This window comes from Ictidomys tridecemlineatus, chromosome 6 (genome assembly GCF_052094955.1).
Source record: "Ictidomys tridecemlineatus isolate mIctTri1 chromosome 6, mIctTri1.hap1, whole genome shotgun sequence".
In the NCBI taxonomy this organism is placed as follows: Eukaryota; Metazoa; Chordata; class Mammalia; order Rodentia; family Sciuridae; genus Ictidomys; species Ictidomys tridecemlineatus.
Genome location: NC_135482.1, coordinates 175,933,835 through 175,961,294, shown reverse-complemented (window position 1 = coordinate 175,961,294; position 27,460 = coordinate 175,933,835). Strand labels below are relative to the sequence as shown.

Sequence of the window (27,460 nt, the reverse complement as noted above, 5' to 3'; positions counted from 1 at the left end):
TGGACATTTGCAGGTGGTTCCTCATCACAGCAGTGGAGAATTCAGCTCTTCACTCCATAACCCTCCTCCCCTTTCCTTCCCCTAGAATTTCAAAATTTACATGTCAGCAGTAACTGTTTACATATATAGCTAGTACTTGAAATTTGCTGATGATCCCATTAGTGTGCTACGTTGATTCAGTTCTTTACTCATGCAACTGAAAAATAATTCCCCCCTAAGGTTAATAAATGCCACTCGAGGCAGACATGGCTAGCTGCTTCCCATCAGCCATTTCCTTTTCCTCTGTGCTGGATGAGCTCTGATTTTGCTCCTGTATTCACCCCTTTACTACATGACTTAGCAAGTCCTGATCGTGCCAAGCCAATCTCCAGGCCCCACTCCCTGTCCTTCAAGGAAAAGCCTGTGCAGGTTGCCACTCGGGAAGGTTTCTTTGATCTCAGGCAAACAAGGAAGAAATTGCCTCTTCTATTGCTTGGAGAAGAGAGTTCTAAAAATCTGCAGAACACTACTAGACACAAATATCCAAACCCCTCAAAGCCACCAGCTGTGTGTTTTTTTTTTTAATCACTGGATTCACTTTCTATAGCCTCTGATCCATTCTGGACTGAGTTATTTCTGGGCCTAGTCACCACCTGTTTACCTGTTTTCTTTTGGTCCACCTGTCCTGGCTCCTCTGTCTTCTTTCTTTCTTTATATCATTATTTTTCAGAAGCGCACTCTTCAGTTGTTCAGGAAATATGAATATGCAATCACTGCCACATAATAATGACTAACAGAACTCTCAAGAGGTCTGTCCCTCCGGGGGTCCCACATAAGTGTAGGTAGGCAGGAGCCCCTGAAGTGGGCCTGTTACTTATATTGAGATCCTAGAATGAACTATCCCAAGTTTCTCTGGCAAGAATAGAAATGATTCCCAGTAATGGCATTTCAGCCCATGGCAGACCGCATGTATGATGTTGTCACATGGGATTACATCCCCTAGTGACGTCATGCTGTCTTAGTTTGGGTCACTACCTTCTGCGATGTTCACACAACAATGAAATTGCCTAATGATGCTTTCTCAGAACATACATGTGGTTAAGCAAAGCACGACAGTATTTGAATTATCTTATATTTGAAAATGTATTTATTCTGTACTCATTCTTGGCAATAGTTTAGCAAGGTGTAGAATTCTAGGTCAAAATTGTGATTTCTTACAGCATTACCATGATTCCTCTGACTTTGAATATTTATTTTTACTATTCATAAATCTGTGGCCAGTGTTGTTCCTTTTATTTGTAATCTATTTTATCTCCATGGAAGATATAGGACTTTCTCCCAATCTTAAGGCACTGAAATTACTTGTTTCTTTTCAGTATACTAATTTTTTTTTATTTCCTACACCCTTATGGCCTTTGAAATCTGGAGACTTGTGTTTTTCAGTGTTAAGAATTTTTTTGTTTTTTTCTCTAGTAATTTTCCCTTCTTTGTTTCTCTATTCCTTCCCTCTCTACATATCTACTATAATTTAGAGCTCCTTGATAGATCCTGTAATCAGTTTATAATTTTCTCTGTTCATTTTGTCTTCTTTTTTTTTTACTTTCTGAAGATTTTCTATATTTTAAAGTCCTTAGACTGCCTACTGATTTTTACTCTTAATTGTAATATTTCCAATTTCTTCTATTTAATTAAATGAATTCTCTGTCCTTTTCTATAACATACCTGTTTTGCTTTACAGAAACTCTTATCTCTCTGAGATAATAAATTAGAATTTAAAAATGTTTTCCTCTTTCAACTGATAAATTAATTTTTAAAACTTGGTATAGCTATGTAATAGAGTATTTCTCAGCAATAAAAATGGTTGAACTGGGGCTGGGGTTGTGGCTCAGTGGTAGAGTTTTTGCCTAGCATGTGTGAGGCCCTGGGTTTGATCCTCAGCACCACATAAAAGTAAATAAATACAATGAAGTATTTAAAAAAAGGATGAACTGTTGATACATATAATAATATGGATAAATCTTGGATGCAAGGTGCATTCTATATAATATTAATAATATTGATATATTAAATAGGATACCATATCAAATCAATTATATTAACATAAAAATATTAACAATATAATAATATCATTTAAATTCATCCATATTAAAATTGAAAGAAGCCAAATTTAAAGTTGACATGCCATATGATTATATTTACATGACATTCTGGGAAAAACCTAACTAACCGATATTTGCTAGTGGTTGTGGGGAGGGATACCCTGAGAGAGATTTTTGGTGTGATGCAGTTATTTTATATTTTGATTATATTAATGGTTTCTCTATACATTTATCAAACCTCATAGAACTATACATCAAAAGAAACCTTTTTCTTTATAAATTAATTGTTTCAGGTATTTCATTGTGATAACACAAAGCTGACTAATCCAAAACATTATGGTAAGGCAAAGCTGACTAATGCAAGTCCAAATAGTAGACTTTGAACAAATTCCTCTCGTCAGTGGTTGGTGTGTAGACATGGGAGTTCTAGAACTATCTGGGTTGAGGATGCCCCTCTCTGAAGAGCCACACAGAGGGTCTACTAGCATCTACTCTCCCATTCTGTGCCTAACACATATGCATACATGTCATATATGTAAGGATGTGATTCTAAATCACTGTGTAGAATTGAGTAATTCTAAATTGTTTTATTTGAAAGATAAGCATATGGCATTTCTTAGAGTGTCTTTGATTAAAATGGATGAGTTAGGGAATTTTGTATTATTAACAGTGAATTTCTAAGCTGTGGTTTGGATATTTAATTCACACCATTAAAATTCACACTCAGGTTTGTATTGGGCATTAGGAAAGTTATTCTTTTTTTTATTTTTTAAGTACTAGGAATTGAACTCAGGGGCACTTGACCACTGAGCCACATCCCCAGCCCTATTTTGTATTTTATTTAGAGGCAGGGTCTCATTGAGGCTGAGGCTGGCTTGGAACTCACAATCCTCCTGCCTCAGCTTCCTGAGCCGCTGGGATTACAGTCATGTGCCACCACGGAAATGCTAGCAAGGCAGTTTCCTAACCTGGGGTTGTTAATTGGAGGCTATTCAACACAGTCAACAAGTTACTATTTTCAAAGGCATTGTTCAATTTTCTCTGGAATATAGGTATTTTTGCTATTTTCCTTTCAGCTTTGGTGAAATGTTGGAGGATTCTTACAGATTTACTAAGATGATATTATTCATTTATTTCAGTACATAGCAAAATCAGTCAATCTCCCTAACATACATCATTTATTTTTCTTCCATGTTTTCAGGCCGAGTTGGTTCCTAACTATCTAAGGTACTTTTCCTTTTCTATTTCTCTTCATTTCTTTATCTCTTCCTTAGTAATAAAGATATTCTAAGCATGGTGATCCAAAAATGCCTTGTTGTTTACATAGTGTAACTCATGAAAATATAGACTTTATGAAAGGTCCTGGGATATGAAAGTATACACACTTCCATTTAGTTGGAAGTTTTGTGCTCACTTGTGCCATGCGTTTATTTGTTTTCTAGTTTCTGGTTGACTTTTTTTTTTTTTGCTCAGGCAGCATCACGGTGTTAAACATTTAGCCTAATCCTTCTAGCCATTTGATTTATTTGACAGAAAAAAGGTTATGAACTTTTGATGCAAGATAAAAGAAATTCATCTTCTGGGGGGGGGGAATAGAAACTGGAAGGCGCCCCATTGACAGTGACCTGGTGCAGGCTTTGGAGCTCTGGGTAATCATTACTTTATTGCTGATACTGTGAGCAATATTTCTTTCTTCCTTTCAGATAGCCCATGATCCCTGAGGATTATAGCCTGTGGTCCCACAGATAAGCAAGGGTCATGTGCTGCCTCCTCCATGAATGCATTCTGTAAGGCCCTGTAGCACAGGAGAGTCAAGCATTCCTACTGCTATAAAGTGAGCCCTCTTGGAGAGGCTGGGTGGAGCAGGGCCCAGCCACAGAGCTTGAGAGAGTATCTTTTTTTGTCCTCAATTTGTACCAAGTCAGCCCCCACCTACCCATGATCAGCACCCCGCCCCCTTCCATTGAAATCAGCTTCCCTCCCTCCATGCTCATGTAGATTTAGGGAAATTTTTGTGGCTACTTGGTTTAGTCTGTCCACTTGGCAGAGGAGACAGGCTGGGCCATCACGTCAGGAGCAGGAAACAAAGGAACCGAGAGGGTTTTTGGGATATACTCAAAGTATATGTGGTTAAACCTGAGGAAGGAATAATGAATGAAGTATCAGCCTGTCATATCAACACTAGAGCAGGTGAATAAATAGAAGCACATACTCTAAAGCTAAGAGTGGGTCCAGCCTCAGTGGTGTTCAGGAGCCATCTGGGTAGCAGAGACTGTGGAGCAACCAGGTCAATAGGTCCAGCAGCTGCTGCAGAAGGGGAGAGCCCTTGGCCTGCAACCAGACATTTGCATTTCATTCTTAAACAACTGCTGCTGGCTCCTTCACTATGACCAAAACAAAAAACTCGTCTGATTCAGCCCCTGGAGAGCTAATTAATATACCTTTACCAAAATATATGATCTTTTCCATAATTCAGAAATTGTTTGTCTTTATCTAGATTTGGAATTCATGTCTCTCTTTCTGATCTCATTTTAGTAAACACAAGCACAAAATACCGTTACTGGGACAGTTCCCATCTCATCTAGTGTTTTTGTGGACAGCATATGAATCTTCAAGGGGTTAGCGTTTCTCACCTGTCTCCCAAAGTCATGGCAGAGAATTTATCACAAGCTCTTGATGGTCAGGGCAGTGTTCTTGCTGCCTTTTGAAACTGTCAATCACTTAAACAAGATGAAAAAAATTTATTCCTCCTTCACCAGAAGAGATAACTCCCAATTTTTTTTTTCTGGCAAAGAAGATAGGGATTGCAAAGATAATTGAAATCCATAGATAATCCCCAGGCTTCGTTTTAGGTATTATTTTGCCCTCTTTCCTCGTAAAATACTTTTTAGAGCAAGCAGTGTTCGACAGATTTGAGTTCCATAGTGGCTTCCTTTCCTTTGCACTTCATCACTGGCCGGGGTCCGGGGGAGGATATAAGTAAATAGAGATTAAGGAAGTGGGTAACTGGGGGAACTGAGGGTCATGCAACTCCAGCATCACCTGCAAAGACAACAATGAAGCTTGGAGTGAGGCATCCCTCTGGATTGTGTGCCACGGGGCCAGCTTGAGTCTTTTTAAAACTGTAAACACACATACACACACATACACATACACACACACACACACACACACACACACACACACACACGGAAAGACAAACCAAAGATTTCTTTCCTTCCAATTCTTTCAACTGAAATTTCTAGCTGCTTCTTGCCATGACATGGTGCTTGGTATGTCTGTTTAATGGCACATTTTACTGCCTTGCTTGCATCACCATTGTTATTAGTTATATATAATTAAATCCTTTTCCTTCAGGAGTTTGCAATTCCTGTAAGATTAGGACTCTTCTTTATGTTTTAGTTCCTATTGTCTCTCGCCCTGTGTGCTTTTAAAAAATCATTGGGTGCTCAATAAATTGGGTCCATCTCAGAGCCTTGAGTCCTGTATCTCTGCTGCTTGTTTTTCTTACCTTCCTAGCCCAGGAGGCCTGTTCAGGGTCTGAGAAGGTGGGTGAGCACTAAACTGGGACACGAGGAGCTTGGCTCTACCCTGCACAGAGTCTATAACTAGGACTTGAGTAGATCATGCAGCCTCTTCAGTCTGAAGTTTCCTGATTCTAATTACAAAATGAGAGGACTGAGCTCTCAGTTCCTTCCCACTTCTAACGCTTCGTGATTCTGTGATGAATATACTCTCAGCATGGTGTTACCCAGAGAGCTAAGTAAATTTGGAAAGATTCAATGATGCTACCCTATTAATTTATTCAGCAAATATTTATCGAGTGTCCACCGTGTGCTGGGTACTAGTCTGTTTGCCAGGATCTGTAGTGAGTAGGACTTATCTTTATCCTAATGGGGCTTTCATTTATTGAGTGAGAAAGACAGTGAACCAATAAGCAATACAGAGAATACCTGATAAAGCTTGTGAAATAACTGACAAGGGCCTGGGATTGGGAATAGAGGATGACACTCAAAGCCTGCCGAGGGAGGGTACATTTAAGCTGAGATCTGAAATATAAGAAGAATCCCACTAATTTAGAATCAGACACGGAGTGTGCAGAGCTGCGAGGACAGCAATGCAGACTCCAGACAGAAAGGCTTTGGCATGGAAGACCCCTGTGGCTAGGGCCACGTGGGAGGGAGAGGGGCAGCAGGTGAGGGAATTTTCACAGGGTCACAGAGTTCAGGGTAAGGGTGCTATTGGAGGGTTTGTAGCCTGCAAATGTCCTGTGGAGGGAGAATGGCTTTTTCTTTTTTTATTTGCTTTTAAAAATTTATCTAAAATGACACATAATGGTGGTGCCTATTTATAGGCTAAAGTATGATAATTTAATAAATGCATACAAGGTATAATGATCAAATTGGCGTGAGGAGCATATCTATCTCCTTATACATTTATTATTTCTTGGTGTTTGAGCCTTCAAACTCTTCTCTTATAGTTTCTAGATTTCTGGCTTTGGTGGTGAGGGAGATGAGGGCACCAATAACCCAGACTAGGGACTGGCATTCTGAGCTGGGCACAAGACAAGGGGTCTTTCCTCCAGCCCTAACGCCCTGGAGCAAGTCCCTCAATTTCTAATATCTCAGTTCTCATGGGCAAAATCTGAACTCTGAAAAATAGCCTGTCTCCCAGATTTACCATGTAAAATAATAGTTGAATATTTTCACTTCAGAGATTTGCAAAATGAAGAAATATAAATGAGCAAATTCCAGGTGAAATGTCACTCGAGGTAAAGTAAAAATAAAGTAGCGAGGCTTTTTGTATTTATTTTTCCTATCAACTTTGAAACCTTAGGATTCTATGGAGGTTTAAATGGTGGCTTGATAAAGGATATAGATGACATGCTCAAACTCAGCTCTTCTAGTTACTTTCAGAGTTCCTTTAGCTTCTCTCTGCCTTAGTTTCCTTGTCAGTAAAATGGAATAACAATGCTGCTCACTAGATTGTTAAACAGATTAAATATAATAGAACAACAAAAAATCAGCCACTGGTAGTGGTAAGTGGGCTGTTGTGGGCTTAGAAGTAGAGTGGCCAAAGGAGAGGTGGAGGTGCCTGTCCCCCAGGACCCCCTATAGGACTCAGAGGAGGCAGATCATAGACAGCAAGTGAACAGGGGAAGAGCATTCTGAGTCCGGAGCCACCCTCTGTCCAGTGTCCATGTGGCATTTCTTTGCCTTAGCATTTTGATCTCTTGAAAGTGTTCCAGTTTCTCACAAAAACCTATGTGAATGTTTATAGGAGCTTTATTCATAATTACCCAAACCTGGAAACAGCCCAGGGTCCCTCCCACAGGGGTGGACAAACAGACCTTGATGTGAAGGGTGGAATCCTTTTCTGCCCTGGACTTAAATGAACAGCAGATGACCCAACCTCCTGGATGAATCTCAGTTGCACTGTGTGAGGTGAAGAAGCCAGACACAAAGGCCACATGCTAGATAGTTCCATGGAGGGAATGTTCTGGAAAAGGCAAATTTGTAGGAGCAGAAAACAGATAGGGGCTGGGGATGGAGCAGGTTGTTTTGAGCCCATGGAACTGTTTTGCATCTTGATTGCGGTAGTGTGAGACATAGGACTGTGTTTACTAAAATTTGCAGAACTGTAGAGTAAAAATGGTGAACTCTATGTGAATTACAGTTTAGTAAAAAAATGAAAAATGTTCCTGAGCAAGAAAAAATATGTTTCCATTTGAATGATAAATGATATGGTCACTCTAATTACAGTTTTCAAGGGTGGGGATAGAGCAGGATGTGGGGAAGTCCAGGGATAGGATGAAGACTGACACTTTTTTCCTTGAGGGCAGTATGTATTTATTAATGGATTACAGGGCATCCATTATGCGTCTGGCGCTCCTGGCCACAAAACAAACCTCTCTGATGGAGCTTAGAGTTCTGTTTTGAGATGCGAATGTGCTATGCATACCACTCCATACCATTCTGCCTTTAGGATCCTCGATTTTCTGGGCAGAATAATTTCAAAAGGTGAAACCCGAAAACAATCTAAAGTTCAAAAAATCATGAAAAATGATGATGTACTAACTACATGTATGGGAAGAAGCCCATAACATCAAACTCAAAAATTGGAGTTACAGAACTCATTTTATGGGTGTTAAAAAAAAAAGGTCTGAGATATTACCTATTAAACTTAATTACTTGGGGTGGGGCTAAGGGATTTGGGTATATTTTTACCCTTTTAATGCAATACAAGCTCATTTTTAAAAGTAATTGGTAATATAAACATATCTACTTAAGAGAAGAAAAATCATTCAAGAAACCAAAACAAAATAAATATTAATCAGAATAGGAAAATAGTGAACACCCTGAATTTTGTGGGTGAAGTTCTGTTCTGGAAAGGATTTGTATTTTAATGGGGAAAACAAATGTTTTTGGTTGGCAAGTATGAATGAAGCTTCTTTTGGAGAAGCATGTAACATTTTTGTTGGGGAGATTTTATCAATGGATGTTTTGCTTAAATATTGGATTCATCTAACTTATGAAAAACTGTTTCTTTCCTGGTCCTCTGTAGGTCGAAAATAGCAGCATTTCAACTCTTTTTATTCAAGCAAAATAGAAATAAAAAAGCCTCTACTATCTAAAAAGAGGGTGTTCTGAATACAGTCTTGTTTGTATATTAGAATAAAGTTTGATAGTTATCCATGTTATGTACATAAGATAAGGAGAGCAGAGAGGACTCCAGAGAGCTGTTACATTTTGTGTTCTTTAGCACACATTCATAGAATTCAGCACCACAGACAGCTCCAGAACCTATGAATATATATATATCTTAACATCCCCGAACCAGTAATTTGATTTTTAACCCTATCATGACACTGAAGTTGTGCAGTTCATTTAGTCTGCAGAACATCAAAATTTAGACTGGCTACCATCATGCCTATCGAGAATAGACATGTTGTACACATTGAGCATCCCTAATATGAAATTCTGAAATCCAAAATGCTACAAAACTTGTAAGTTTTGGAGTACTGACAAGATACTATAAGCAGAAATGTCCATGCCTGACCTCCTGTGATGAACTGCAGTCAAAACACAGCCACACTAGAATGTTGAATAAAATCGCCTTCAGGGTGTGTATATAAGGTCTGATGAATGAATTTTATGTTTAGAATTGGGTCCCCTCCCCAAGGTATCTCATTGTTTATATTCAAATATCTCAAAACCTGGGGGCAAAAACTCAAACCAGAAATACTCTGGTCTCAAGCATTTTGGATAAGAGATACTTAACCTATAAATTATTATAAAATAGTATCTAGAACCTGATTATTGTTAAGTAATTGTAATTACAGAGGAATTATTGCCGTGCTGCTAATGTAAGTGATTTTATATGTAAATATTATGTGTGATTACATATAAAGTATCCTATTCAATGTGTTATAACATTATAGACTCCAAATATTTGTTTAATAGAGATATGAAGTAAAATTTTAAAGCTAGGATTTGGACTCTTTTGCATTATTATTATGCTTAGAATTTGGATTTATAATGCCAGATTCGTGGGACCCCAATAGACTTCCAGGAGCCGAATCCGATGCAATCACACAAGAGTCTTTATTGCAAGCTCGAGCCTGGACTCACAACCGTTTCTGACGCAGTGGTCCCGAGGAGTGAATCCTGGTCCTTTGTTCAGTGAGATTTTATAGGTTTGGGGGGATACTGTATGTGTCACAACATCACACAGCAAATCATTTCACATTGATTAACACGTTCTCTGGCGAGAACAAGGTGGGTAGAGGTGATTGGTTAGTACAAGAGGGGTATTCCTTTAAACTGATTGGTTTAATCCATGAGGGGTGTACTGCTAAACTTCATGTTTAGCAGTTTCCCAACATGTTATCAACCACCATAAACTACTGGGGTGTCATCTGGCATCCCAGGTATTTTCCCTGTCTCATGCTGATTGGTGGTTGTTAGGAGGTTGCCACGGGTCCTCACCTAGCCTGACTGAGTCAGGGACACCTGGCACAGCAGATCTCTCCTGTTATTTACAAATAACTCAGCAGGGTAGCTATATGCCTAGGAGTGGTCTGTGGGGTTTTCCAAGGACAAGGGTCACGCACCCTCCCTCTGGACATACCTTGAGGTAGAAGCTGGGTTTTCAAAAATGGAGTCACATCAGTTTCTCAGATTCAGTCTATAGATTTTTCTATATCCTGGAGTTTTCTGAAGGATAATTTATTGCATGGCAGAAACTACAGTTGAAGCTTCTTTGGCAACTAAGTTTTATTGTGTCAGATGGGATTGCATTCACATGCAGAGAGGCACAGTGTTTGTGGATGTATATGAAAACTCACAACTGATTAAACATTGCATAGTGGACCAGGCAGCTAAAAAATGCTGTAAGACCATATTTCTCAAAAATCCTTTAAAATTCATTCCTCCTTTTAGTAACACCAAAATCTTCAAACTTCCTTTAGTTTATTTTCTAAATAATTATTAGGACAAATATACATAATGATTAGAATGTATTTTTTATTATACTCAGCCCTGGTTTGGGAGAGGGGGCTCACCTCGGTTGAGAGGGATAACTTTTCATTCTCTACCTTAAGACATTGAAAAATGATAGACTCCATGCTCTATTGAGAATAGCAAGAACATTCACTTTTTGAGCTCAAGTTGGGATGAAATTGCTTCATGGGAAGTGTCTACCATGTGCAAAGTGCTGTCCTAGAAACCACTCAGGAAACAGAAGCATTTGAGCAGTTAACCTAAAGGGAATAAGACACACATAGTATATTAACAAGACACATAGCTGCAATTTAAAAAGACATAGAATTGGCCCTCCATCTTTGTGATTTCTGATCTGTGGATTCAACCAATCACTGATCAAACATATTTTAAAAATGCATCTGCCATAAAGAAGAATGAAATTATGTTATGTCATTTGCAGGAAAATGGTAGAATTTGAGGACATTATGCAAAATGAAATCAACCAGAGTCAAAAAGCCAAGGGTCATATGTTCTCTTTCATATGTGGAAACTACAGAGGAAAACAGAAAAGTAAGGTGGAGGGGGGATCTCATGAAAATCAAAGGAAGAGCAATAGTAGAGAGAAAAGGGACCTGGGGGGTGGGGGAGAGGCAGGGAAGGAAGGGGAATTCCAAATCATATTGCTATATCATGTACTTGTGTGAACATATTACAATGAATCCCACCATGATGAACAATTATATTGCACTAATAAAAAATATGGAAAAAAGAAAAAAATGCATCTGTAGTGATCATGTACAGATTTTTCTTGTCATCCTTTCCTAAACAATGTAATATGTTGTATTAGTCCTCTAGAGATGATTTAAGGTATGTAGGAGGATGTGTTGGTTCCATGCAAGTATTATGTCATATTTTTTTTAGTACTGAGAATTGAACCCAGAAGCACTTAACCACCAAGTGGGATATGTCCCCAGCACTTTTTTATAATTTATGTAGAGACAGGATCTTGCTAAATTGCTTAGGGCCTCACTAAGTTGCTGAGGCTGGCTTGAACTCAGGATTCTCCTGCCTCAGCTTCCTGAGCCACTGGGATTACAGGCATGCACCACTGTGCCCAGCTATCATATCATTTTATATAGGACTTGATTATCCTCAGATGGTGATCCAGGAAGGATCCTAGTAACAATGCCCTGTGGACACTGAGGGAATTGTATACATAGTTATGATAAAAAGTGTAGTATGACAGTCCCCAAAGAAAAGACCTGCAGATTCAGGACTTGAGAGATAATATCTAGCTCTTCCCGACCATTTTGGGAAGGGAAGAGGAGATAAATCAGGAATGGCTTTATGGAGAAGTGGCCTTTGAGTTGGATTTCTTCTATACATGGCTGGAGCTATTGTGTAGAGAGGGTGATTTTACTCAGCAGGTGGAAAGATAAAGGGGTTTAAGTCTGGGACCATAGATGAGCCAAGTGCTCATCAGACCTTGTATGTCAAGCTGAGAAGTCTGGCTTTAGCCTGTCATTTAACAGGTAACTCAGGATGATGCTGGGGATGGTACAGTGGCTGTGCCAGCATTTCTCTTTCTCTGAGAATGCCTTTCATGCTCCATTGGCTGCAACAAACATGGGTAACAGGAAATTGAAGCCCAAGATGGATGAAGAGATTATGTGTGAGCATCAAGGTGCTATTGATCAATTCATGATTCAAAAATGAATATGCATCCAACTGAAAAAAACTTCTAAATGAGAAGGTCAAACCATTTTTGGAGATTGTGAACTCAGGACAGCTGGAGAAAGCCTGATTATTAAAGATGGGCAAAAACAATTTTGTTTTTTAGCAAGGAGAGAGCATGGTGCTCAATTATATTCAGGCTGCATAATGGCATTTCGGTCAACAATGTACACATATCTGAAACGTTTCATTAAATTTTAATGGAGCTTTTCCTTATGACCTATTAATATCACAGCCATCGTAAGTTCTAGAATAATGCTTTACATGTATGTTGGAGGTGATGCTTGTGTTAACAAACCTACTGCACTGCCAGTCATATAAAAGTGTAGCACATACAACTATGTACAGTAATGATACGTAATAATGATAATTAGCCACTATATTACTGGTTTATGCACCTACTATATCATGCTTTTATCATTATTTTAGATTTTACTCCTTCCACTTATATAAACATTGTTTTGTGTAAGCAGTATGCTGTGTTATGCAGGCAGCAGCCTCATCCTCTCATGTTTGCCATGTCTCTTGATTATATCAGGAGGCCACACCATTGATTGACCCAGACCATCTTGGTTTGTGTTCATTTGATGGTGTTCATATAATGCAATCACCTAAGATGCATTTCTTCTAAGGTGCATCATCATTTAGTGACAGTTAATTATTCATACCAGTTACCAGGATGCTGAGCCTGTAGTGGATTTTTCTAAAACTTTGGTAATTGATGAGTTCTGAGTAGTGAGGAAATGAACAGTGGGCCCTGTAAGATGACAGGTGATTATGTGGAACAGGTGGATAGCTCAGCCTCCTTCCCTTTTCTTTCTTCATTTTCATTTTCTTTACATTTTGGATGTTAGCATTATTAACATTTCACAACATGGCAGATAGGATTTCTTCTCTTAAGATTCAGCTCTTATGAACAAGGGGAAGACATGAGTAGTGACTGCAGGGACAGGTGGACAGAGAGGATTGGTCAGATGAGGAGCATTATGGAATTGTATTGAGGTGACCCCCCCATGGCACCAGCCACTGTGGCTTTATCTCTTGTCCTGTTAACATTAGTATCAGAAAAAATGAATAATGATAAGGAAGCCACTTCCATCTCTTCAAAGATGATATGAAAACAGAATGGATTGCAAACATTTTGGATGAAAAATTAACAACGGGCACCGAAAGTTTTAAACAGGATAGAAAAATGCAGTGAGACCAGCAAGATGAAGTTTGAAGTGTGTATTCTTAGGATCCTACCCAGGGGTGCTAAAAGCCAGCAACAAATGTAGGATCGAGTCAGTTCAGTTTAGGATAACATATGTGGTACAGGTTGAGCAACCTTAATTCAAAAATCTTTTTGGAGCATTTTGGAGTTAAGATTTTCAATTTAGGGTTGCTTAATCATTAGCAAAGCCTGTGCAAATATTCCAAAATCTTTAAAACACAGAAGTTTGAAACACTTCTGGTCCCACAAACATTTCAGAGTACTCAACTTGTACTTTGGTATTTTAGTTGATGATATAGAATTAGCAGGGTGATGTGTGTGCCACTGGACAAGCTTTCAGGTCTGTAAAAGGCTCTATATTTTCTTCTTCCCCAACTCTACTCTTCTCCTTGTTAAAAATCTCAGATTCTCCCAAGAGTTCAAGGAGCTTTCGAAAGCTGACTCTCTAAGCAGTTTCCCTCAAGTTCAGACAGCAGAGAAACTGAAGTCCCTCCTAAACAGGGTGCTTGGAGAACACACCATGCTTTAGTTTAAATTGCATCGACCAGAGTCACGTAGAAGAAAACCTTGCATTCCCAGTTATCTTTCCAACCACACATTCTGAGAGAGTGACCCCCTCTGTGCCTCATTTCCTTATCCAAAAGTGAAAGGAAAAAGAAAAACAAAAAGAAGAAAAGAGAATATTAAGACTTATCCTTGGATGAGGTTACAAATACCACTTTGCTTAATTTTAAATTAAAGTGTAATAAAGTATAATTGTGTTAGTCTATTTTCTGTTGCTAATAACACAATACCTTAGACTAAGTAAGTTTAAAAGGAAAAAGGGGTTTATTTTGGCTCATGGTTCTGATTCAAGGTTGAGGATTCCTCAAGTGGTGATGGCCTTCTTTCTGAAAGAGCCCGAGGTGACACAGGACATGGCGTGTAAGAGACAGGATATATTAGTAAGTTTTGCATTGCTGTGACCAGTACACACAAAAAAGAAAAACTTAGAGGAGGAAAAGTTTATTTTACCTTATGGTTTTTAGAGGTTCAGTCCGTGACTGGCCTACTCTATAGCTCTTGGCCCAAGGCAGAACATTATGGTGGAAGGGTGTGGCCGAGGAAAGCCACTTTACATGACATACAGGAAGCAGAGTGTGTGTGTGTGTGTGTGTGTGTGTGTGTGTGTGTGTGTGTGTGAGAGAGAGAGAGAGAGAGAGAGAGAGAGAGAGAGAGAGAGAGAGAGAAACTGACTGACTCTGACTGGGGGAGGTGCCAGGGACAAAATATAAACCCAAAAGACACACCCCCAGTAACCCACTTCCTCCAGCCACACACTACCAGCCTACAGTCATCATCCAATTAATCAATCCATTTGGATTAAAAACAAACTAAAGAAAAGAGAAAATTAAGACCTATCACAACCATTAGGTTGCAGCTCTTAGAATCTAATCATGACTTCTCAACATTCCTGCATCGCCTCACACCAGAGCTTTTGGGGATTTCTCATATTCAAACCATAAAATTCCATCCCTGGCTTCAAAAGCTCTTACCCATCTCACAGTGCAAAATTAATTTAGCCCATTTTCAGGAATCCTCATAGTTTTAACAGTTCTACCATTGCCAGAATTCTAAGTTCAAAATCTCATTTGAGACTCAAGGCACACTGCTGCCTATGAGCCCCTATAAAGATCAAAAGCAAGTCACATATATCCAAGATCTGATGGCATAGAATAAGCATTTCCATTCCCAAGGGAAGAAATAGGGGCATAGAAAGAAGTGAGTGGACTAAAGCAATACTGAAATCCAACAGGGCAAACAAGTCCTTTAGTTCCATGTCCAGCATCTGGGGCACATGGCATCGTGATGTTCTCTCCAAAGAGCTTGTTTAGCTCCTTCTCTATGGTCTTGCTGGTTGTAGCCCACATGGCCTCTCTCTTGGCTTGTTGCAGCTTTCCTTGGCAGAGATTCCAGAATACTTGCATCTCTTAATTGCAGAAATCTGCATTGCAGCTTCAACTTCTCACATCTGCATGCATCAGGGTACCCTCTCAGGGGCTGCCTACAGGGTCCTGACCCCGATAAACTTTGCCTAGCCTCCCAGGCCTTTCTTTGCGATCTCAGTGGACACTTCCATGGCACTGTAACTTAATCATTCTGTCCTATATATTTTATTTATATTACTCATCTTTGTGACTATTTAAGTGGTCACTTTTCTCTAAATCTTTCCACTACATGTTAGTTTGTGCTCTACTTATCTACCTGTACAACAGCCCATCCCTCTGAGATAAATTTCAACTTGAAACCCAGTGTTTATGAAAGTACATGAATCTAGTAGTTGCTTCATAAAGACTGGAAGGATAAATGAATTAATGAATTTATAATATGAAATAACAGGAAGTAATTTCTCAGGAAACAGATATTTGAAACTGTTAGCTATGCCATTCACACATCTGATTCTTCTACTAAATTCTATGTATTTTTTGACATTTGAGAATGACTGTATTTGTTTTTGTTTCTAATATGAAGTTGCCACCATAATTTTTGTCTTAGTTTGATAGGATTGGCAAAGTAAGAATTTTCCATGTAAGCTCCATTTACAATACTCTGAGGCTTCTCTAACCTTAATTTTCAAAAGTTTCCAAACTCCTCCCAGAAACCTCTTCCAAATGCTCTGAACCACATAGGTTAGTCACAGCTATGACCCCACTTCCCAGTACCAGTTTCTGCTTTAGTCAACATTCCATCTCTTTTATCAAGACAGTCAACAAGAACAACTCAGAGATCCTCTTGAGTTTATTTTGGTTTACGATTTCAGAGTTTCAGTTCATGGTCACCTGACTCTATTGCTTTGGGGCTGAGGTGAGACAGAATACAATGGTGGAAGGGCATGGAAGAGGAAAGCAGCTCAGAACATGGAAACCAGGAAGGGAAGAGAGAGAGAGGGAGAGAGGAGGAAAGAGGGTGGGGGTAAGTGTGCACCAGGGACAAAACATAAACCCAAAGCATGCCTCTAGTGACCTACTTCCTCCAGCCACATCCTGTTTGCCTACAGTTGCCACCCAGTTAATTCATTCAAGTGAATTAACACCAATTAGGTTCCAGTGTTCACAACCTGATCATTTCACTTCTGAACACCCTTGCATCATCACATACAAAAGCTTTTGGGGGACCCTAGCTCCAAACCACAGCACTGGGAGTGTGCCTGTGTATGCCCTGGTCTCTCCCTCTTCTTTTAAAGTCACAATCACTGGGGCACAATCCTGATGACCTTAACTAGTACTACTCACTTCCTGAAGGCTCCACCTCTAGACACCATAGTTGGATTAAGTTTCCACCTTCTTAATATCTCACAATGGGGAAGAAATTTCCACATGAGTATTAGAAGAGAAAAACCATAGAAAATCATACAACTGTAATTTTAAAATTAAATTTTACACATATCTCTCTATTGAGAATTATTCCTGGCCTCTGGAAGGTTTACTTTTCCACCCCCTTATTAATGAGCAATAGTGACTGTCTACTGATCAAGAATGTCTATGATGTAACTCTTATAAAATTAATTTTTACAATTTTTTTTCTAGCAAGACACTGATTTATCCCTGCTTGTCATTTTCTAGCAATTATATGGTGCCTTGTGGTTCATGATATTCTGTTGTTTCTCCCTGCTGAACAGAACTTCTTTCTTTCTCCCAGCTGACACAGTTCAAACCAGAGAGCCCTTGGCTTCACGTTTATATGTCTCTCCGCAGAGAGCTCCGAGGCGCTGCCTTTTTGTGGAAGTTCTTGCTCTCCTGGGGCTTTCTGGGACACCCATTTCCTAGCCCAGAGAGCACAACATTCTTTTAAATAGCTGTCTTATCGATTTGCGTCCATGCTGTTTGTACTCGTGCCCGGAGGATGTGTGTATCTTCAAGGGAAACATATTCAAAATTGAATAAATAAACAGGAGTTGTAGAGAATCTGCTCTTGTGTCAGGAAACTAAGACTGGGATCGGGTATCAGCCCCTTGTTTGAGGGTCAGTCTACATCTGGGGGTGCCACTGGCTTTCTGAAGATAGGTCTGGGAGCAGAAGAAGAGAAGGAGAAAAAGAATGAGGGAGTGTGGAGGCTGAGGACCACAAGTGAGACATGGAAAGAGCAAATGAGCAGCACGGCAGGGAACGAAAATGCACCTGTGCATGTACATGTGTGTGTGTGTGTTCCCCAGGATCCAGGATCACATGGACATGGGAAGAGAAGGAAAGATCTAGACGGGTGTCTTAATGTTTCTTAGGGTAAAGGGGAAAATAGACAAATTAGAAAAAAAAAATCTGACCAGAAAAATCCAACAGCTTCTAGGGAAGAATTTCACTTAGGTAAAATAATACATGCTTAGGTATAAATGCAAAAGAAATGAATGGGGGAAAAAAGAGAGTTCTATCAGCCACAGTAAGTTCTATCAGCCATGGTAAGATATTAAACCAGAAGTTCATCTCATAAGTTAGCGGGCTGTGATGGAGAGGGATACTGGAGTACCTGCAAGATCTTTGAGTTGGGTGAGGGGTTCTCTGGTGTTCATTTATATAGTTGCTCACCCTTATTTATAGCAGATACATCCAGAGACCCCTGGTAGATGCTGGGAGCTGCAGATAGTAGCAAAGCCTATACTGTGTTTTCTCCTACACAAATTGTAATAGCCACTGTGACAAAATACCTGAGGGGAAAAAAAAACAACTTAAAAGAAGAAAGATTTATTTTGATTCACAGTTTCAGAGGTTTCAGTCTCTTGACCCCATTACTTTGGCTGGTGGCAAGGCAAGACATCCTAGTGGCAAAACCCTTGACAATGAGGAGTTATATGTGGTGGAGCAAAGTTGCTCACATCATGGTGGCCTCGAAACAAAGAGAAGTAAAGAAGGAAGGGACCAGAGACAAAACATATCCTTCAGGGACACACCCCCAATGACCTACTTCCTGCTAAAGTTCCCACCACTTCCCAACAGTTCATTAAGGTATGAATTCATCAATGGATTAATCCACTGATGAGGCCAGAGCCCTTACAGCCCGATCACCTCCCAAAGGGCCACCTCTGAACACTGCTGTACTGGGGACCAAGCCTTCAATGCATGAGCTTTTAGGGACATTTCAGATCCAAATCATAAGAAATGCATACTCATAGTAATATTTATCTTATAAATTAGGCCCAGAAAGAGATGAACAACAATGAGTGATAATAGAATCATTATAACAATATATTGTAATATCATTTATGAAGATGTGGCCTTTCTCTTTTTTTTTCCTCTCAAAATATCTTCAGAAAAGGTAAAGTCAATTACCTAGAATTTCAAATGGTTTACATTTGCCAGTTTCTCTCTCTCTCTCATACACTTTGCTAAATTGAGATTATATCATTCTACCCCCTAAATTTTAAAGCAAATATTTTTCCAAGACCAGAGATAATCTCTGAATAATCTGTGTTATCGGACACTGAGCATTAATGTTGATGAAATACTGTCACCTAATGCACAATCTAAGTCTCTGATTGTTCCAATAATGTCCTTTGCTAACAACAACAAGAAGAAACCCAGGATCTGCTTGCATTTTGGGGGTCAGTTAGGTCAGTTATTTTGTAAAACATTCCTCAATTTAACTTTGTCTGATTATTTCTTTTTGATTAAATTCAGGCTGAACATTCATGCAGGAGTACTACTAAGGTGGTATAAAACACTGAAAATACCTCACGGGAGGAACACATGATGTCCATTTCCATTATCAATGGTGTTAAATTTGATCATTTAGTTATGATGCTGTGCACCAGATTTCTCTGTTGTATTGGTAAAATTTCTCTTTTGTGGGAAATAAGTTAGTCCGGGGGGTGATACTTTGAGATTCTGTGAATATCTTGTTCCCCAGTGACATTTTACCCTTTGTTTCTACTGTCTCTCTGTGTCCTGACTTAGATAATTATTGCTCTGGTGATTATCAAATAGTGGTTTTTCAAATTCTGTAATTTTCTATGCATCAGTTGATAGTCTTCTCTGAAGAAGAAACTTTCTTTCTCCTCTACATTTTCTAATCAGTATATGCTTGTGGACTTTTAAAATATTTAAATTTAAGAGAGTATGCATTTATTTATAACACATTTCTGACATTTGTCATTTTTTATAATTTTTTAATTTGTTTTAATTAGTTACACGTGACAGTACAATGATCTTGACATATCATACATCTGAATCAGATGGGATATAATTTCTCATTTTTCTGAGCGTACAGGTTGTGGAATCACATTGGTTATGCAGTCAGTCATGTATATACACACATTTGTCATTTTGAAGTTTCTGTTTTTCCATATTTGGCCAGCAGGAGCCTGTATCAGAAAAGTTTTTGAAAAAAAAATTATCAAATGAAGGAAAGAACAGTATGAAGTGAGGAACACATCTGTGCTTACCCTGTGTTCCCCCAAGTATCTCTCCTTGTTAATCTAACACGAATGCACTTTTTTTTTTTTTATTTCTCTCTAGGTCTGATGGACTAATTGGCTTTCGTTCAGCAGGAACCTAACAGATAAGTCCTTCTGCTGTGTATCAAGACCATGCTTGGTTGAAAAACTTCTGAAAATGATCAAAGCCGTGTTGCAATGTGACATGGTCAGAGGAGGACAAACAGCTTGAGGATTTCCTGTTCATCACATCACAGCTTGAAGGAAGCCCCTTTCCATCAAGCGCGACTGCATGGCCAGCAGTCCCCACTGAAGGGTTGACAATGAGCGTCCCAGCAGCTCCCAAGAAATCATGTTTCAATCAGTCGCGGGACAACAGAAATGGTGCGAAAAACAATAATGAGAGCATCCTAAGTCTGGGAGATACAAATGCCAATCAAATCATGTTGGAGGTCAGCTCCTCTCAGGGTGAGCCCGAGACACAGGACCTGGTGGATGAAATTGGAAATGCAAATTCAAGGGGGCCAGAACACCACACCCACTTCCTTAAGGAACCTCACCAATATCAGGGCTTTGGGAAAGGACCTCAGGCTGCCTCCACCAGTTTGAAAGATTTTAAACTTTCTCCGACCATCCAGAGGGAGCTACCTGAAGAGCATACGATGGAGAGAAGCACAGATTTCCTGCAGAACCCTCGGAGTGTGCAGGGACCAAGCCTGTCAAGTTGGAGGACTGTCGTGGGTGAGGCTAGTCTAGAGGTTCTGGCTAAAAGGGATGTTGAAATTCCCAGGCACGTTCCCAAGGATAAGTTGGCAAAGACCCTGGACAATGAGGAATTAAAAAGGCATTCTTTGGAAAGAGCTAGCAGCTCTGCAGCTGGGCTTGGGAGCTTGACTCTGCAGCATCAGCAGCCTGCACAACTGGATGCCCTTGAGCCCCGGGGTCATGTGCCTGGGGGTGGAGAAGGGCCACAGAGGACATGGACTGACCACTCTCCAGGGGCAGCTTTCCTTCCAGCTGATAATACCTCAGAGGGAAAGAGTGTGCGTCCTCCTAAACCATCTACCTCAGAAGCCAAGGAGACCAGTCCCTCAGAGACCCTGACAGAGGGTGCACACAGACTGAATGTTTGCCATGAGCCCGCATCACGTGCTGCCCATGCAGACCCTACTCTGAATTCGACTTTGTCATTGAAGGAAACCTTGAGTTATCCAGAAGCACAACTAGGTCAGGGGAGGGGGGAACCAAAGCTGGAACTGAAATATCTTCAATCCAGGACCGGGCAGGAGCTAAAGTCGACCCAGGCAGGGGGTCTGGGATGTCGCAAGGAAGAGAGTATGTCACACCAAGACAGAAAGGAGTCACATGGGGAAGCACACAAAGAAGCCATGTTTGCAGTTAGCAACGCTTCAAATGGCAGCCAGCACCATCCTGCAGGGGGAGGAGGCAACAGCCAGGAGAAGGCAGGAGTTGGTGCCAGGGTGGAGGGGCTTCTCCAGATCACCCCCAAACAGGGTCCTGCTTCCTTGGAGGTGGCTGGAAATCTTCCCACTGGCAAAGTGTCACCGAGTATAGGTAAGAAGTTGAAGGAAATGACATCCAGCAACTTTTTGCCCAGTGATGGCCACGTAGCTTTTGTTCCTAATGACCTGACGGACAGCAAGCCCTTGGATGTCAGCGAGGAGACAAAGAGGATGGGCAGTGGGAACAGGGAAAGGACCATGGGGTTGGCCTCAGACCCTTCTCCCAGAGAGAGCAAAACGGAGTCCCGGAACCCTCAAAGCAGCTGCTTAGGAGCAGGGGGAAAAGAGACCACAGTACCCGTGGTGGAAAGTGAGAACCTTCCAGAAGATGCAGCCAAGAGTGAAATCACCCCATCAAGAGCAGAGTCAAGTCTCAGTACCCCGGCTCCTCTCCACCCAGAGACAACTGTGAACACGACCCACCAGCCCACGCCACCCAGTAGCAGTTTTCAGGACCTTGGTGTGTTCAGTGTGAACGCAGGGTCACCCTCAGCAGTGCCACCCGCCACTGATGGTGTGCGGCTGCTCAACACATCCCCCAAAGTGCCTGAGAAGAACACCTGCCCCAGTGGGATCCCTAAGCCTGTTGTCGCACCTTCCAAGGACACACCTTCCTCAGAGGAAGGAATGGAGAAGCATCAGGCTGAAAAAACAGAGGAAAGGACAGACGTGAAGCCCATCATCATGCCCAAGCCCAAGCATGTGAGGCCCAAGATCATCACCTACATCCGGAGGAATCCACAAGCCCTGGGCCAGGTGGACACTTCACTGGTCCCCGTGGGGCTTCCCTATGCCCCACCAGCCTGTAGCATGCCTCTTCCCCAGGAGGACAAGGTGGCAAGTGCAGACCTTAAGCCATCAGCTAGCCTCTATGAGAAATTCAAGCCAGACTTGCAGAAGCCAAGGGTCTTCAGTTCTGGATTGATGGTGTCTGGCATCAAGCCCCCAGGACATCACTTCAGTCAAATAAGTGAAAAGTTTTTGCAGGAGGTAAGAGATTGTCCCTCTGATGTGACCTAGAACTTGTGTGTCCGTAAGTCTTCAATGAAGACGTTCAGGTGTTTAATACATCATGGAAACAAAATATCCTCTCTAAGCAAGTTGACAATGTTCATGCATATACATTTATAAAAGTCGATGCTTTTAAAAAATTTTTTTTAAATATTTATTTTTTTAGTTGTAGGTGAACACCATACCTTTATTTTATTTTATTTTTTATGTGGTGCTGAGGATTGAACCCAGTGCCTCATGCATGCTAGGTGAGTACTCTACCTCCAGCTCCGAAGTCCATGGTTTTGATGGGAGGAGATCATCTAGGGGAATGGATAGTTTGGGCTTGAAAAGTTGAATGTCAAGATGAGACACACCCAACATCTAAAGAGACCCATTTTAATTTCACCTAGTGTGATCCATACGAAATTAGATAAGTATGCATTTAACTTGGTTTCCGTGTTTAAATAAGTGAGCATGATTCTGTAAGCCAGGTTAAAGCAAGAAAGAATTCAAAATAATTGGATTCTCTTCAAATTGATCAGACATCCTCTGATGGATAGTATTTCCGTTTTAGGAGAATCTCCTGTTCAAACATGTGAAGAACATTGGGAATGAGCGGAACATAATGTGATTTTAGTTTTTTTTTTTTTTAGTAAAAATGATTATGACATTTAGCTAATTGTCTACTATGTTCTGGGCCCACCTAGCATCGTCTTTGTCAGTCTCCACTCACCCTTACAGTGATTCTCTGGAGGTTGGTATTACAGTGTTTATCATTGTAGATATGAACGTGGACTTGGGGGGTGTAAACCATTCACCTAAGGCTACAAATCAAGGACGGCACTGAGTCTCAAGCCTGTGCAGTTGCAAACTGCTCCATGCTATTCCCATCAGTGCCCAGGTGCTATGATAAGTTATCCTCTAAGACCTCAGTAATCTGCTGAAACAACCTCTTCATGGGAGCCCGGGGTTAAAATGAAGGTTAATCAGATCATCTTCTTTCTAACATCCTCCAGGGTTATCCAGGACACCTGGAACAAAACCCAGAATGTGTAGGATGGCTCAGCCTTTAGGATGTGCTTCCTGTGGCTGCATTAGCTACCTACCCACCCTCCTCACCTTCTATTCCTCACTCTGCTGCCTCTGGACCTTTGCACATCCTTCTGCTTGTTCTCCCAGTTATCCAAGTGGCTCTCTCCCTCACTTTCTTTAGGTCTGTGCTCAGATGTCATCTCATTGAACAATCTCCTCACCTTCCCTCTGAATCCATGTTCTTTGGTGTATTTCTTCCCATAACTTTCCTCTGTCTGACATACAGTTATTTCTGCACTGAGGAGAATGTCATTTCCACAAAGTGAATATTCTTTTCAATGTGTTGTTCCCTACTGGTTCTCAGAATTTATAATGGTGTTTGATATAAATGAATGCTCAAAAGATTTTGAATGGGGATAGAGTGTAGCTCAGCGGTAGAGCACTTGCCTAGCCTGTGTTTGATCTCCAGGGTTCAATGCCTAGCACCACACATACACAAATCCTGAATGGCAGTTCATTTATGAGCTCCATATGTGCCTGGATCCAAACAATAATACACTAAGACTAGAAATAGAATGATTGAGTCCAAGGCTGGACTCCAACTTGATTGAAAGTGCTGACATACTTAAAGAGCACTTAAAGAATGCAGGCTTGCACAGTGCTGTCTGCATGGCCTCCTGTTCATCATGGGCCTTTCCTGCACTGACCCTGTGACATCATATTCTAGCCAAGATGACCCTTGGGTCTGGCTCTAGGCAGTGGCTTCTCACTAAGGTTGGACCAATTGCCATTCTGGTTTTATACATCAGCCTCTGGATTTGGTTAAGGTGAGTCATTCTCAAATTTTCAAATACTCATTCACCTGGGCCTCCAAGGCCAGCCTCATGCTCTGCTGCTGGCCACTCCTACTAGCCCCTGGGAGCTGACCCTCCCGAGGCCTGCAGGCACCTTCTTCTCAAAGTATCACTGCAGACGTTCCATGAAAGGACCTTAGATTTTTCTCTGCCAAACATGCTCACGAGGAAAACTTGATTTGGAGATGAGGACAGATATCCTGTTACTATCGGCAATTCTTTCTCAGGGGCCTCTTGTTTTTCTTCTGTATGTTCCTTTTCTATGTTGCTTCTGTTTTCTCTGAAAATGATGACCATAGGCATGTTTTTCCCCAAACCATTTTCTTCCTTCCTCCTCCAGAAAACTGGAAGGAGAAAGCCTTGAGGGAGTGGGAGTGGGTGGATGTGTGTGGCACTAGTGGTTCTGAGGGAGAGACCCTGTTGAAGTGGTGAAAGTCTCACAGCCTTGTGCCAGGCACACTACCTGGGGACCATTTTCAGCTGTAATCAGAACATCCTGGCCGTGCAGTCTTTTCTTCAGGCCTCAGTATGCAGCAGGGAGCCCTGGGCACCTGGGCATTATACTCATTTCTGTGATAATTCTCTTTAATCAAAAGTGGGGAGCAGCCTGGCCCTTGGGCATTTGTTCCTACAGCTGCAACTTGTCAGAACCGAGCAGACCCAAAGCAGGGAGATCCAAAAGCCACCCTCCCCTGCCAGTGTGTCCTGAGCTCTCCACCAGTGGCTCCATTCGGCCGCTGAGAAAAGAACACATTTCTGACCGGTTGCAACAGAAATGCTTTTCAATGATTGAAGCCATATAATTTTTGATAAAGTGGGAGAATCTTAAAAGTAAAAACCCAAACTAGCTTCATGTTTTTCCATTATTATTGACAGATTTCCCCCCAAGTTAGATAGTCTGGATAAAGACAGAGAAATCCAGAGTAAGTGCTCATGTGAGGGAGTCTCTTGTTGCTTGGCAGAAACGGCACAGACATTGAAAGTTTCCAGAAGTGACTTCTGAGATTATCACGTCAGGATAATGAAATATGCTCACTTGTTTATACCGGTCTCTGCTGTAGGCTCTCCACAGGTCCCAGGGACACTCTTCCACTGGTGATTTTAAGGGGAAGGGAGGTGGGAAAAAGGGACTAGGAATTGGAAGGACAGGGGAAGGTCGTGTCTCACAGTCTGCAGATATGCAGTGCAGGGTGGGTCCCCTCGCCACTCCTTGGTTCCACCTCCGAGGGACACCGTTATGATCAGGGCTCTCCAGAGAAATAGAACCAATGGGAGATTGTGTGTGTGTGTGTGTGTGTGTGTGTGTGTGTGTGTGTGTGTGTGTAAGCGCCCGCACGAGAGAGAGATCAGCATACATGTACATACATGTACACAGAAACTGATTTATAATCAGCCCTTCACACTCAGCGGTTCCACATCCTTGGATTCAACCTATTGTGAATTGAAAACATTCAGGAAGAAATTGTGTGTGCTGAAAATGTGCAGAGTTTTTTCTTGAGAATATTCCCTAAAAATATGAATAAAGCAATGTTTCCATAGTATTAACGTTGTGTTAGGTATCATAAGTCATCCAGAGATTTAAAGCATATGGGAAGTCGTGAGTACGGTATCTGTAAATAATATTACCACTTTATACAAGAGACTTGAATGTCCATAGATTTTGGTACCCGCAGTGCATCCTGGACCCAGTCTCTTTCAGATATCAAGGGACAAATGTGTTTCAAGAACTGTCTCACGTGACTGTGGAAGATGGCATGTCCAAATTCTGCAGGCAGGCCCAAGAGCCAGCAGCCCGGACACCCAGGAAAGACGTGGTCCCACAGTTTGAATTTGAATTCCCTCTTCTTCAGAGGAAGTCAGTCTTTTTAAATTAAGGACTTCAGCTGATTGGAGGAAGCTCACCTATACTGTGAAGGGTGATCTGCTTTATTCAAGGTCTGCTGATTGAAATATTAATCTCATCTAAGAATTATCTTCACAGCAACCTTTAGTTGGTGGAACATTACTGGGACTCCGGGGCTCAGCCAAGTTGAAAGATGATAATATTAACCATCACGGGCACCTTCTCCCTACCCCTGACCCAGTGGCTGGCTGCTCAGAGAGGCCTCATTTGCCCTGTGTCTCCCCAGCCACAATCCCAGTGAACACGGGGTGTGGGAGCTAGGAGGGGGACAATACAAGAACAATGTATTTGCTTGCATACCTTGATTTTAGGAATTTGTTTGAAATCATACGGTTCTTTCGTTTGCTTTCAAAGTTCTTTCTCTAAAAACCTCCACTGGAGAAGGGGGGGAAGGGCAACTCTTGGCACTGATGTCTGTGTTTACGACAGTGCGGGGTGCCCTGTTATGTTCTGTCAGTAAAGATGAAAGAAAGGAGTATGAAGCTTTTTGTAGATTCCCTTGTCTAATTAAAAATGCATAAACCAGGCATCTAAGGCACACTTTTCGCCTTTTTGAAGAATTTATGCTCTTACCAGAAATAAATTACCCAATCAAATGACAGGCATTGAAGTTATCAAAATCATAAAAGTCATTCTGGAGTGAGAGTGCGGTGGGTTTTGACCTTTGAAAAGTGTCCAGTTCCAAAGAACTGAGTAATTATTGAGAACCAGCATATTTTAATACTAAAAACCCTACTGATATGGGTTGGCATTGATATTAATTCCCCATGAGAGCACCTGCTGGAAGCAATGAGCAAAAGCGCTCAAAACTTAGAAATTAAAATTTTTAAAAAAACCAGAGGGTATAGGGATATAAGAAAAAAAAATCTAGAGATCAATAGTGAGAAAGTAAGGACAAAAATTTATTAGACAGCAGATGTAGATGCCCTTTCTCTGAGATATAATTTACTAGCCTGAGTTACATACATCTATCTGCTCGGTCAGGCAATGTGGTTATGATAAAAGCTTAAACACTTAATCTTTTGTTTCAATAATGTCAGTTTTCAGGAGAACTTTATTTCAACATTAATGAAGTATCACACAAAGGGTTTACCTCTTCAACAGTTTGGATCAAATCTTTTATAACCCCTATTAAAGAATATGGTTAAATGTTTGTGATTCTTGAATAGATAGACGTTTGACACATAAAATGCATTGTGATTTTGAGCACAGTTAACAGATATATCTTTTCACATATTGCACCT

At 40.9% G+C, this 27,460-nt stretch overlaps 1 protein-coding gene across 14 annotated transcripts in view; it reads left to right on the top strand.

Moving 5' to 3' along the window:
• Mtus2 (microtubule associated scaffold protein 2) overlaps positions 1-27,460 on the top strand; it is a 620,658-nt gene that overhangs the window by 223,196 nt on the left and 370,002 nt on the right. For 11 of the 14 annotated variants that reach the window (XM_078016171.1, XM_078016162.1, XM_078016169.1 and 8 more), the window contains one exon: positions 19,994-22,424. The exons of the other annotated variants lie outside the window; for them this stretch is intronic. In XM_078016171.1, coding sequence (XP_077872297.1) covers positions 20,235-22,424 — 2,190 coding nt within the window. In that variant the 5' untranslated portion in view covers positions 19,994-20,234. The remainder of the gene's footprint in view (positions 1-19,993; positions 22,425-27,460) is intronic. 14 annotated transcript variants of the gene reach the window in all.